Consider the following 14,300-nt stretch of genomic DNA (forward strand, 5'->3'; position numbering starts at 1 on the left):
ACTAATATAATTGTTTTTCATATCATTTTGGTTATTTTTCTCACTTTTAGATATATGCTTACTTAAGGCATTTAACATCACCCTAGTTTGAAGTGAGTATCTTTCCAAATACATCAAATATAGTGACTGAGCTCATTTTACATAATAAATTCACTATAAGCTAAATGTATGAATATGGGCATGGTAAGATACAACATAGAAAGGAACAATGTAGAGAATTCTGTTATCTCTTTCCTCAAAGGGATTTGTTTTTGGTCCAGCAGAGTCTCATTCTTGGCATGAAGTACCCTGAAGATAAGACACAGTTCTGGACTCAACATGAGTGAGATCCAAGCTCATTTTTTTCTTTGTATTTATGTATTTATTTTCATTAAAATTTGTTTTAAATTTTTTTTGTTTTTGTTTTTGTTTTAAAATTTTAACTGTAGTTAACATATATGCTGTTATTAGTTTCAGGTATACAATACAGTGATTCCACAATTTTATATACTACTCAGTGCTCATTATACCATTTCCCCACCTCTCTGTTAACTATCAATTTGTTTTCTATAGTTTAGAGTCTATGTTTTGGTTTGTCTCTTTTATTCTTTGGCTTTCTTTAGTGATATACTTGGATTCTTTTTATTCTTTGCTTATCTACTACTGGTTTTTGATTTGTCTATTAGGTTTGTATATAACATCTTCTGCATATAGCAGGCTACATTAAGTTGTTGGTCACTTAAGTTTGAACCCATACTTTATTCCTCTCCTTCTTACAATTTAGGTATACGGTGTCATACTCTACACCCTTTTATTTTGTGAATTCCTTGACTGATTTTTAGAAATATACTTATTTTATTGCTTTTGTGTTTCCTACTTTTCTTACTGCTATTTAGTCTTTCCACTCAAAGAGTACCCTTTAACATTTCTCATAGGGCTGTTTAATGTTCATAAATTCCTTTGTTTGTCTGGGCAACTCTTTATCTCTCCTATTCTGAATGATAGCCCTGCTGGACAGAGTATTCTTGGTTCCAGGTTTTTTCCTTTCAGCACTTTGAATATACCACGCCATTCTCTTCTGGCCCACAAAGTTTCCGCTGAAACGTCAGCTGATAGCCTTATGGGGTTTGCCATGCTTGCAACTGTTTTCTCTTGCTACTTTTAAATTTTTCTATCATTACTTTTTGCTATCTTAATTACTATGTATCTTGGTGTGGACCTTCCTGGACTGATTTTGTTGGGGCATCTCTGTGCCTCCGGATCTGGATTTTTGTTTTTTTCCCCAGATTTGAGATGTTTTCTGCTATTTTTTCTTCTAATAAGTTTTCTGTCCCCCTTTTTTCTCTCTTCTTCTGGATCCCTAAAAATGCAAAAATATTACACTTGATGGTGTCACTGAATTCCCGAAGTGTATTTTCATTTTGTATTATCGTTATTTTTCTCTCTCCTATTCAGCTTGATTGATTTCCACTAGTCTGTCCTGCAGGTCACTGATCTGTTCTACAATAGTTCTAGTCTACTATTTATTCCATCTAGTATATCTTAATTTTCAGTTATTGGATTCCTTACCTCTGATTTTTTTTCTATCTCTTTGTTGAGGGTTTTACTGAGGTCTTCCATTCTTTTCTCAAGTCCAGTGAATATTTCTATGACCATTACTTTAAATTCTCTAACAGGCATATTATTTTACCTCTATTTGGTTTAGCTCCCTTGCTGTGACTGTTCCGTTCTTTCATTTGAAACATATTCCTGTCTCCTCATTTTGTCTCTGTCTGTTTCAGTGTGTTAGGAAAGTTAGTTAAGTCTCCTGCTCTTGAAAGTAGTGCCCTACAATAAAATGTTGTTTCCTGTTGTTTCTATTCACCAGAACCTGATGCTTCAGGGGTGTTTCCTTTGTAGGTTATATGTGCCCCACTGTTGTGGCTCACTCAATTTTGCCTTCAGTCTAGGTGTGCAATGGTTCTCTTTGCCTGTTGTGGGCAGGGTTTAGTCCCTATATTGCTAGTGAGTCAGTCTGGGTCCACCTTGGGCTTAAGTTGAATCAGACCAGGTGTTTGCCAGAGCTGCAGTCACACCAAACTGCAAGGCTTTCTCCCTGTGTTGTTCCCTGAGAAGCTTTCACTGGTGGGCAGGGCCTGCAGTCTGACCAGATGTCTACCTCCAGACCACTGCTGGGCCCAGTTGTATTCATATATGCGATTATCTTCCTCTGGTCCCAGGACAGGAGTCATTTTGGAGTGGTTCTCATCCCTGCTGGGGTTGCTTTCACCCTGCCAGCCTTGTAGTACCACTTTGAATGGGTTCCAGCCAAGAGCATACTGAAAGGGGTAGGACTGCAGAGAACACAGAGCAGGGTGGGTGATGTTAGCACAGTCTGCTCTGGTCTGCTGTAGAAGAGGACCTGCAGCCACTGGAAGAGGCAGGCCAGGCTGGAGGAGGGCAGGTCCAGAGAAATACATAGGGTAGGATGCACGGTGTTAGCAAAGTAGGAAGGTCTGCATGGCCTACTGTGGGAGGTGACCTGGAGCTGAAGCATGGCTGGAGGGGGCATGTCTATAGATCGTGGGGGCAGGGCACACTGTTAGTAAGTTAGGTAGTATTGGCTCCAGGCTGGTTCCTGCAGTTGTCTGTGGCTTTATGCCAGGAGTTGGGGAGGGAAATGGTTCCCGCCAGCTTCTTTGTTCCTGGAGAAGTCCTCAATGATCCCTGCCTCTCCAGCACATGCTCTGAGATTAGTAAACAAATCCTCCTCTCCCTTACCCCAGGTGTTTTTCAAACTGTTGCTTCTATGCTGTATCTCAGTGGGGCCTCTTTAAGGGCAGGGCCTCCATTTCCTCCAGCTGTCCTGGCTCTGCCTGAGCCAACTCCACTGATTTTTAAAGTTCTATGTGTTAAGTTCCATGGACTGTCCATGGACGGTAAGAACAAAGGGAAATTCGGCCCTGCTAGTTTTCAAAGCCAAATGTTATGGGGATACATCTTCCCCATGTAGGCTCCCTTGTCTGAGTCTGTTTCTCTCCTTTCTCTGTGCCCAGAATGCTCCTCCCTCATGTCTTTGCCATTCCTTCTTTCTTGAATGTGGCTTCCCTACAATTAGCTGTGGGAAGTTTGTTCTAGTCTTTAGGTCATGTTCTGGGTTATTTACACTGATGTAGAGGTTATCTAATTGTATCCATGAGATACATAGTGAGTTGAGGATCTTCTTACTCTGACATCTTCCCTGGAAGTCCCAAGACCCAAGATCTTAATGGCTTGGTGAATGGCTACAACTTCAGACAATGATGGAATATCCTTGTTCTTCTCAAGCTCTATTAAGATGAGGAAGAACTTTAACCCAGCTATGATATTGCCTTTAAGTCTAGAATTATACTGTACTTCAGGACAGAGTGTTTTGTAGGTTATCTAGCCACATTTAAAATTGACACTTTTCTTAACTTTTCTACAATAAAGAATATAAGATGCTTATAACGGAGAGGTTCAGGGAAAATGTCAGGAGTTATTTAGTGTCTATTTAAAGAAATTTTCAAATACTAAGAATAGCCTTTTAAAACTTTAATTTCTATTTAAATTATCAAATAGGTTTCAGATAAAAAACAATACTGGACAGTATGTAAAATCACAGAATTAGATTAGAATGGTGCTTCTTTATTCTTTTGTCTCAAGATAAAAGGAATCTATTCAGATAGTGTCCAACCAGTTTTTAAACTAGGGGATCCACAATCATTCACTGACTTATTTCAAAGTTTCACAAAATAGGATATTTTTCAACCTTTGCAAACTCTTTTCTTCTGTTGCAATTTAAGTCCTAATGCTTCTCTCAGTGCAAATAAAAAATTAAGTAGGTAAATTATAGTAATAAGTAGGTATTTTACAGTTATTCTGTAAGATAACTTGAAAATAATTGAGGATATATTGAGTCAATCTGTTTACCAATTCAAATAAACAGATACTTGTTATAATTATCTGCTGTACCCACAGTGCTGGGAGAACAAAATAAATAGTAAAAAAAAAAAAAAAAAAATACTCTTTGATACCAAGAAATTGGTAACCTAACAGGATGTTTTTTTTAACTTTTGGGAGGGTAGGTGTGGAGGGAGCATCATAAGGATTTGGTAAAAGCTCTTAACTTTCTTCCATGAAAATGTAAACACACAAAAAATTTTACAAACAATTTTAGAAGATTCACCAACTAGTTAAAACTTAAACTCAATTTAATATAAAGCTGAAAATCCCATTAATATGGCACATGTGATAGGAGTGTGTGCACAGATGACACTTTGTAATAAACTAAAATAATAAAACAAAAAACTTGAGGTTTTAGTCACTAATAAAGTACATAAAATATTTTTTGAAAATTTCTGCAGTGTTAAAAAGCAACTTATAGCAGTGAGTCACCATTATGCAATGGTTAATCTGTTGTGTCTCTAAAGACAGATTTATACAATTTAAAAAAACCCAGTCACAGCATTAGTTTAGGAGCCAACTTTTTTTTCTTTTTTTTTTAAAGAAGCCAACTTTTTTGATGAGTGGCTCTTAACATTATATGGCAAGGAATTTAAAATACTGGGAAGAATACAAATACCAAACCAGTAGAAAGCCATCTGCAATGAAGTAGCATAGTTACTAACCCACCTTTTTTAAAACTTAAGATACAATAAAACAAGATTAAAATGCTTTGCTGTTGTTTTGAAATACAGCCAGGAATGAAATTTTGTCAATATTCTAGAATTATGTGATAGAAAATACCTGCATGTGAGGATACTACTTATGTTGTAAAGTGTCGTAAATATCCATATTTACTAAGTTACGTAATAGACTTTGCTAAAATTTAGACTTTTAGATTTTAGGTTTTAAAACTTTTTAGCCAGCAATCTTAGTTTACAAAACAGATTTTAAATAATCCCTTTAGATGAACAGAACCTCTGTCACAAGTACTTTTTTGCTTTTAGACTCCTTAAAATAACCACAAAAGATAATACTTTGTGTTCTAAAGTTACCATTCGTTTACCTGTTAATGTTTTGGACATTTTCCCTTCATAGCAGCATTTAAAAATGGAACCTATATCCACATCCCTATGTCTACACAGTAAACTTTTAGCACACAGTGATGACTTAAAATCCTTAAACAATTTTTCAAACACTATTTCTAACCTGAGTGAGTTTGTCTAGCTCCCCTAGCCAGGCTCCAAACATTTTGTCCAGGTCCTGATCTTCCTTATCACTGTCTTCTTCAGCACCATGGTCAATTTCTTCATCTGATAACTGCTCCATCTGAAAGACAAAATGAGTGTAACAGGTTAAACTTGAAAAATTATGCCATACATTTTTTTTAAGATTTTATTTATTAGAGACAAAGAAAGAGAGAGAGAGAGAGAGAGAGAGAGAGAGAGAGGCAGAGACACAGGCAGAGGGAGAAGCAGGCTCCGTGCAGGGAGCCTGATGTGGGACTCGATCCCGGGTCTCCAGGATCACACCCTGAGCTGAGGGCAGCGCTAAACCACTGAGCCACCCGGGGCCACCTGCCATGCCATACATGTTCTGATATATACTGTTAACTTTCTAGAATCAAACCTTCCAAACTAAAGATTATATTATACAAGGAAATTAGAAGTCATTAATGGAGACAGGGCTGACAAGTGAGTAGGAATGAGCAATTAAGTCTCAAATGTTTAGGAAATTGTAAAAGAACAAAATGTATCAGATTATTATCAGAATCACAAGTAACAAGAATTTTAAAACTGCAGAGTCCACCCATTAATCAGAGGATATTATAGTATAGCTTTCTCCACTAACAGATCCTGTAACACCCCAATCACCAGAGAACTAATTTCAGAAGACTTCAATCCAGCAGGTTATTATCTCACTTATTCTGTAAAAACCTAGATACAAGTAAGTATGTATCTTGCAAAACCTTAGTCCAAAAAGCACTTAAGAAAAAGACAAAATTTTTAATTTAGTTTAGTCTGTTGGATTTGTTCCTCTTACAGTGTTCTTTCTATCTTACTTTCTCATCAGTTCTGACAAAATCCAAGGAACTAGAGCTAGTAAGACTACTGAAATTAAAAACAAAAACAACAACAAAAAAACTACAGAAAACTGGAATTGAAAACTTTAAATTTATATACAAAATTTCCTATATGTTGTGACTTTTCAAGTATAAGTCCTTGAAAGAAGAGAGATTTCATTTCTTCTCATCAGTAATGGGGTATCTGACGTGGAACCTGTATATTGTTTTGTGAAGAGAGGAAAAGATTACACAAAACAAAGTGAGATCAATGACTGAGACTTAAAATTCTTAAAGATTAATCTGATTAATGTAAAATATTTCAATATTAAAGGCTCTGAGAATCTTTAAAAAAAAAAAATCCCAGTATAGTTAACATACAATGTAGTGATTTAGCAATTCCATACACTACCCAGGGCTCATCACAAGTGCACTCCTTAATCCTCAACACCTATTTCACCCATCCCCTCACTTACATCCCTCTGGTAACTATCAGTTCGTTCTCTATAGCTAAGAATCTGTTTCTTGGTTTGTCTCTCTCTGAGAAAACTTTAGTAAAGCTTATTTTTGCTTAAACCAACATATTTCAAATTAATTTGACTACAAATCCTTTCCCTTCAATTTGGAGTAATACCTATTAACCTTCCCAGGGACACAATAAGTATCATCATTCTACATTCCATATTCTTGACTCATGTTTCTGAAGCACAAATTTTGTTCCAGTGGATCTAGGCAATATTTGGGCTACCACTTGCCTGTTGGTTTAAACAATTCCTCAGAGGTTAAAGATATCCTTAATCTCAAATAAGAATCTGAACACATATTACACCTCCAAAGCAACAATCAACAAAAGTAACTGTGATCCTTAAAATGTGGTTATGAGATGTGAGGAACTTAATTATCTAATGAGAGGTCATGAAGCTAAATGTTAACCCTTATTATATGAAATTTTGCAGAAAGGGTCAAGTAGTGTTACAAAAATCAAACTGAACTTAGTTCTAACAATATGGAAAATTAGATCATATCCCATTTAATCACTTAAGGGAGATAATTTTCATAAGCTTAATACTACAAAGGATCAGAACTTACCAGTATCTCTAATATTAACTGATCATTCTCACTTCTTAATTTCACTACTCTAAGCATGTATAAAACAGGGAATTCTCTCTTAACAAATGGAAAATATATCCACTACCACTAATTCCCAAAATCATACATTTGACTCTTAAAGAGATTTGGTTTTTATAATTCACTTGTGTTAATACTAGTTCTAGGATTTTTATTCATTAATGAGCTACTTACAGATCTATTACAATAGAAACCTGGTATCATACTTCATTAAGTTATCTACCAAGGAAAACATAAAATGTTAGTATGAAGAAAAACCTCTTCTGACCAGGAGCTTAATAACTCAAATAACTGCTAGTTTGAGAACATCTAGGATTAGGAATATCGCCTTCATAATGAAGGCCAACAAGCAACAGAACTGAGAATTTAAAAGTCAACTTCCTCTTCCTCCCTAATCTTTAAAACTAAACACACTGGAATAACTCAGAAGCTAAAATATTCTAGGAGGAATTCTGCTTTGAGATAATGATACTTATGCCTGCACTTCCCTTCTGAGCACATAATTGCCCATAGAGAAGATGCTATACTGGTAAAAGTAAAATAGGAATATAATTTTGCATATAGTTTTGCAGAGCATATGCAAAATAGTTCAAAATGAATATATATTTTTAATGATTTTATTTATTTATCCATGAGAGACACACAGAGAGAGAGAAGCAGGCTCCATGCAGGGAGCCTGAAACGGGACTCGATCCCAGGTCTCCAGGGTTGTACCCTGGGCTGAAGGCGGCACTAAACCGCTGAGCCACTGGGGCTACCCTGAATAGAGTATTTTATATTATTATGGAGCTAAATGGAATTATAGACTCCACATCAGAGACTGGTGGGTTTTTTGAGTTTTTTTCATATTATTCAAACCCAATAATTATTTGGATTTTTAAATATCTCTCTACATATTTTCATTAACAGTTTTATCTAGACTACTGCAGATTAAAGTAGAGGGAAATATGGCTAGGGAGCTGTTAATAACAGAAAGTCATAAAATAAATGGAAATTCTGAAGCAACTATTTGACTTTTATTATTTATGCAACCTTTGCCATTTTTTTTTCCATTCTTGAGTTTGTCACCATGTGGGTTATTTTATAAAAATTAAGCACCTATTCAGAGAGTTTTGCAGTAAAAATTTAGGTCCTACATTTCTTAATAGATCTATACCCTAAAATAGCATTTTCCCTTCTCTAGAAGTTTTAGTTGATCCTTATTCTCCTACACCCAGAAATGCCATCATTTCTGATTACTACACACACCAAATGAGAGCATCCCCCAAATTTTCTTATAGGCTCTGTAGTGTTAAAGTCAGCAAATCTAGTACAGAAATTCATTCTCCATTATATATTGATGTCTGTCTCCAATTAGATCACAATTTTAAATCTGAATCTTCCCAGCATAATGGCCCAAATGGAAATGACGACAGCAGAAACTGTAAAAAAAAAAAATAAAAATAAAAATAACAGTCAACTGTCCCTGCAAAGGGGGAAAAACATTAAGGAAAAGAAAATAGAACTTATGAATCTTATTTTTAAATAATTTGGATTTAAAAGAATAGCTTCTGATGTGATGTTTTTCCTTAATGATGTGGAAACAGGCCCAAAGAAACTATAATATATACTAGAACAAATATTATTAAATTATTCTATGACTATTAGATTAGGTACTTTGGGGGGGGGGTATATTTTAAAGTTCCACTTTAATTCCCTGGTCCATTACATCTGAGGGAAGCTATGTCCTGAAAGAATAAATGTACCCTAACACAAATGAAAAAGTTTATTCCCCAAAGGGCACACTTAATGAATACAGAATAAAATCCAAAGACACTGGCATATCAAGAGAGCCCTTGATGATCCTGGCCTTCATGGACCTCTCTGATCTCTCTCCCCACTCTCCCTTCCAGCCACACTGTCCTCTGGAGCAGTTTAGAGTTGGGGAGGGTATGGATTCTGTTTTGAAGATAGATTGAAAGGTGCCTAGTAAATATTCAAATGGGAGAAAACAAGGAAGGGTTACTAGGACTCAAGTAATGAGAAGGTTTGGTTAGCCTGATTATTTCAAAATCATGTTTATTACAGAATAGTCACAGATTGCAGGTAATAATGATTGAACTCATATTTTAAACTAATTACATTTATTTTTTTCATGAAGTAAAAACAGAAATAATGGTGGGATGATCCACCACTGTTTATATGCTGGTTGGTTTCATTTCACACGTAACAGTCAGTAATTGTGCTTCAGTTACCACAGGTTAAAACTTACATGTAGCAAGCTTCACTACATATAACAAAATTTGTATGCCTTTGTATGAAATTATATTATTTCCGCTAAATTTTTTATGAAGTTAATTATTCAAGCATATTTTCCCTATTTGCCTTCCTCTTGGAAGATATTTTGATTTACTATTCAATTTCTTCACTGCGAGACAGAACAGTGATCTTTATCAAGAAGGCTGGGCTTAGGGATCCCTGGGTGGCGCAGCGGTTTGGCGCCTGCCTTTGGCCCAGGGCGCGATCCTGGAGACCCGGGATCAAATCCCACGTCCAGGCTCCCGGTGCATGGAGCCTGCTTCTCCCTCTGCCTGTGTCTCTGCCTCTCTCTCTCTCTCTGTGACTATCATAAATAAATAAAACTTAAAAAAAAAAAAAAAAAAAAAAGAAGGCTGGGCTTAGAGTAGGGCTTAAGAACTTGAATACATATATTCCAGGTAGGGTAAATTCTGAAAGAGCAAAGGGGAAAGTCTGTGTTTGTAAAATGTCATGAGATTGACTCAAATAAAACAAGAGGAAAAAGTGAGATTTAAAAGTCAAAAACTAAGGTCATATATATATGACCTTGAAAGCCAAGTCTATTCTTTACCTCCAAAGGCAACCATATTGTTAAACAAAGAAGCCAAGGGGCAGGGGGAGAAATCATATCTTAGTCAGAGGACATGATGTTTGTGTAAGAGTTATTAAAGAAGGGAAAGACCAACAGAAGGCTACTGTAAACATTATGTAGAGATAACTATAGAAATGGAAATTAAAGTCCTCAGAGGAAATACAACTTACACAAGTCATATATTAAAGAGTGTTAAGAAAAATACACGGTACTGAATGAGGATGCCTTATTTATTACTGAACTCTTTTTGTTCCTGTAACACTTCAAAAATAATTGTTTTGTAAAAATAAGTATCCTTAAAACCACATTAAATCTCTCAGAAGGCAGGAGGAGTGCAAAGCTCTCACTACAGCATTTCACTAGGTCTAACATGTTCAATGTTCCAAAGAGGCAAGAGACACTTTGATTTTATTTAATATTTGCTGTTCATCTACAGCAGTGCCAGACACTGGGGGAATAGAGATGGACATGATAGCCTCTGTCTTTAAGGAATACACAAGCAAGTAGGGGACAGACAAGGGAACCAACAACAATAAAACAGTTTTAAGTGCTATAACAGAGGTATGTTATGTGACCGTAGTTTAGCTCAGTTTGAGGAGACAAGAAAGGGATGATGCTTCAGTCCAGACCTGAAGAATGAATATGCAAGGCAGAGAAGGAGAAGGGTGTTTTGGGTGGAGGGACCAGTAAGTTCAAGGGTATAAAGCTGTGACAAAGACAGACATATTGAGAACGCTAAGTGACTTAACATTTCTAATGCATAAGATGTATGGTGTAGACCCATAGAAAAGGAGACTGGAGAGGATTTAGGGGCAAAATTATAAGCCATACCAAAGAGTTTAAATTTGACACTGTACTGTATAGCAATGTTATTTCCAATTGTGGTCTGCTGATGACCCACATCAAAATTATCTGGAGTGCTTCTTGTAAAGTCAGTTTTAAAATGGCCTGTCCAAGATCTATCAAATACTAATTTCCAGGATTCTGGGACATTTTTAACAAGTCACCCCAGGTATTCCTTATGACCACTGAAGTCTGACAACTGCTGCAGTGTGTTGTGCTACAAACATTGGGAGGACTTGCAAGACAAAAGTAATGCAGTTTCACACTCCCACAGTTTGGTTAAAGGCAAAGTACGACATGGACTTCCAAAGCCCATAAAGAAATTAGGCATTGACAAGATCCCTTCATTAACGTACCCCAATTACTCCTCCTCCATTATCACAGTCCCATGCTTCTTCTGAAAGTTATTCATTTAGATAGAAGTTTTAGTTCTTTATGTCCAGTTATGTTTCAGTAATTCTGACAAAACCATTTTTTGAAAAACCTGCGATGCTGCTCTACTTGATAATTTCCAAGAAAAACAGGCAATGGAGAAGGGAGGCTAAAAAGACTTCCCAGTTCAAGGAGTGCTCCTAACTGTGCAAAATACAACTCTTGCAAAATAAAGGAGGAAGGAAACCTCAATCAGACAAAAGAAACAGTAAGAAAAAAACTCTGTTAAAATTAGTAAGGCACAAAAAGAGGAAGACTCATCAAAAGGAGGAGGGAGGAAGTCAGAGCAGTGAAGGAAAAGGGGAGAAATAGGACACACCATAATGTAAAATGCAACGAGAACTGTGGGGGATGGAGGGCCATTAACTACTCATCTGACTAGGGCACCCAGAGAGAGGTGTTCTTGATTCATTTCTTTCTTGATCTACAACTTTTCAACAAAGAATACAGTTCTGCCAGGAACTAAATGGCATCATTTGTAAACTGCCCAAATGGAAACTGGGAATTTAATGAACCAATTGAATTTACATGAGTTCATCACAGAATCAAGATATTAAAGTGTGTTGTATGTACAGCAACATCTTCCTCAGGTTTTATCTTTTAATTTTGTTGGCTGGTGTTTGGTTTTTTTGAAGACACTGCTAAAAGTTTTATTTTTAAGTTATCAAATATGTAAATTCTTTTCCTGGTGAATTCTTGCACTGTTTTGGTGAGTTAATTCTTCTTGACCCAGAAATCAGATAAATGTTTATGTAAATTTTTATTTTATTATTCATTCTTTTCTGTAGTTATTACATTTAACATAGGTAGCTGAGTTTGGCATTAGAGACCTTAAATTGATTTTTCCCAAAATTTAGTTTCTTAAAATGTATATGTATTTTTTATATACACCAGGTTCTTTCCATTGTGTACCTATTCTTAAAATAAATGTAACTTTGTATTTTATTAATTTATAGAGCAGATAAGTAAAAAAAAATGTAAAAAGTCAAAAGTTGCTTTTTGTAAATCAATCACTGAAGTATTCTCTGTTAAGGTTAGTGGCCCTCAACAGAAATGGCCCAAGTTTTACTTAGGGTCCAACACTTTCAATACTTTGCCTACAAACTGCATTATGCCAAATACTATGCAGAACACAAAAAATACATTCTATGATTTCAAAGACAATTAATCCTAACTGTGGGAGACATGGTTAACACTGAATGAAGCACCTTGATAAAAAAATTCTCTAGGAACAAAGTTCCTTTTGTAGGCCTGAGCATGAAGCAAATTTAAGGGAAGCTATGGTTTCTGAAATGTTGAAAGGGGACCAAGAAGGAAATAATGTCCTTGTTATTCCAAGGCTTCATAGGAGCAATATGAGTAAATTGGCCACCAGGAAACTTATATAGCCTCATCCTCTGGGAGTGAGCTGACATCTGGAACTAAGTTTTGTAGTTTCTACATGGAATGAAACCTCCCTAATGAATAAAAAAGTGTGCTATTTTTGGGCTGGCCCTGGTGGAAACCTTCCTTACCCAGAGGAAAAAGAAATACTAGGGGAGGTGATTCACCCCTTATGCTATCTATCTCCTTTATTTATGTTTCAGTTTTTGACAACCAAAGATGTAACTAACACATCCTCTTCATTATCATGTACATTAACTCAAAGGTAAACTAAAGATCACATAAAAAGGCATAAAAACAAACAAGTATTGTTTTTAACAGTTCTTCATAATGTCTAAAGAGAGCTATAAATCAAATCAAAGGTAATTTGTTAATATAATGTTTTATTTATCAAGCACTTATATGCACCTCTGGCAAAGGAATTCCTTTCACAAAATAACCATATTCGTTTATTTATTTAATATTGGATTTTTCATAATATTGGATACTGTTAATCTATTAAACCCCAAACAGGAACGCCTTATCTGAAATGAAAAACAAAAACAAAAACAAAAAACAAGCTAAGTTCAATGGTCTACAAAGAAACTCCTAACATTCCTAATAAATAAGAAGTTCTAATGATCAATCTTATAATTGCTAATTACAAAGGAGAACATAAACCATAATCTGAAATCACAGAGCAACTAAAAGAAACCCCAATAAACAAAAACAAATAATAGTAAGTAATATTTTTGTTTAATACTCCAGCTTTTTAAGTTCAAGAACTGTCGAGAGAATTAGTTTCTGGTTGTTTTAAACTACCCAGTATGTGTTGGGTTGTTAGAGCAGTCCTAGGAAACACATACAATCACTATACGTATCTGTAGAAATGGGGCTTCCATGACTGCTTCCAGAAATGTTCATCTTGCTTATTCTGCTCCATACTTGGGACCTTTCCTGCTATTCTACATGCATATCAGTTATCTTTGGAAATAACTGATATTATGCATGTACTCTCCAACTTCAACTGGAGGGAGAGTGCTAGACAATAATAGCCTGTGGCTTAGGAGCCATTTAGGCTACATTTTGAATCATCCCTATGAACTCTGGGTTTCAAAGAGATAGAAGTAAATACAGGAGTAGTAGAAATAAACATAGATACGTGTTTATGTGTGTTTGTAGGTATCCCCACTCAAAAAGCCTAGTAGCAATGACACCCCAATAAGCAATTAGCATACTTACCACCCAGTTTTTGTTTTTTCTAAATACATACTCTAGCTAAAAAAGAACCAGGGACCTTTGAAGTAATGATTCAAAGGCTGGGGCTGGGGAAAAATAAGATGAGATCCTAGAATATCTTCTTGTGCCAGGAAGTCATAAGGACGTAAAAACCAGCCTAAAGGGGGGCCCTAGAGCATAAAATGGAACAACTTAAGCATCAAAAATAAATTATGACAGGAAGAAACTATCATTGAATAAGAATCCACAAATCCATACTGATATAAATAAATACATGGGAAAAAAAGCTCTTCCTTATAGGATGCCAATGAATTAAAACAGATAAAATGACAGAAGGTCACCATTTGCAACCATTCTAATAACAAGTGATTCAGCTAAGCATTGGTAGATGCTAAAACTTATGGGTGAAAATTTGATAAGACTATTTACAAACTGTCAAGATAT

General features: G+C 35.7%; 1 protein-coding gene across 8 annotated transcripts in view; it reads right to left on the bottom strand.

Annotated features, from left to right (window-relative positions):
* The window catches only part of RAPH1 (Ras association (RalGDS/AF-6) and pleckstrin homology domains 1), a 116,556-nt gene that overhangs the window by 76,866 nt on the left and 25,390 nt on the right, over positions 1–14,300 (bottom strand). For all 8 annotated transcript variants that reach the window (XM_049106675.1, XM_049106673.1, XM_049106672.1 and 5 more), the window contains exon 2: positions 5,131–5,250. In XM_049106675.1, coding sequence (XP_048962632.1) covers positions 5,131–5,250 — 120 coding nt within the window. The remainder of the gene's footprint in view (positions 1–5,130; positions 5,251–14,300) is intronic.

This window comes from Canis lupus, chromosome 37 (genome assembly GCF_003254725.2).
Source record: "Canis lupus dingo isolate Sandy chromosome 37, ASM325472v2, whole genome shotgun sequence".
Taxonomy (NCBI): Eukaryota; Metazoa; Chordata; class Mammalia; order Carnivora; family Canidae; genus Canis; species Canis lupus.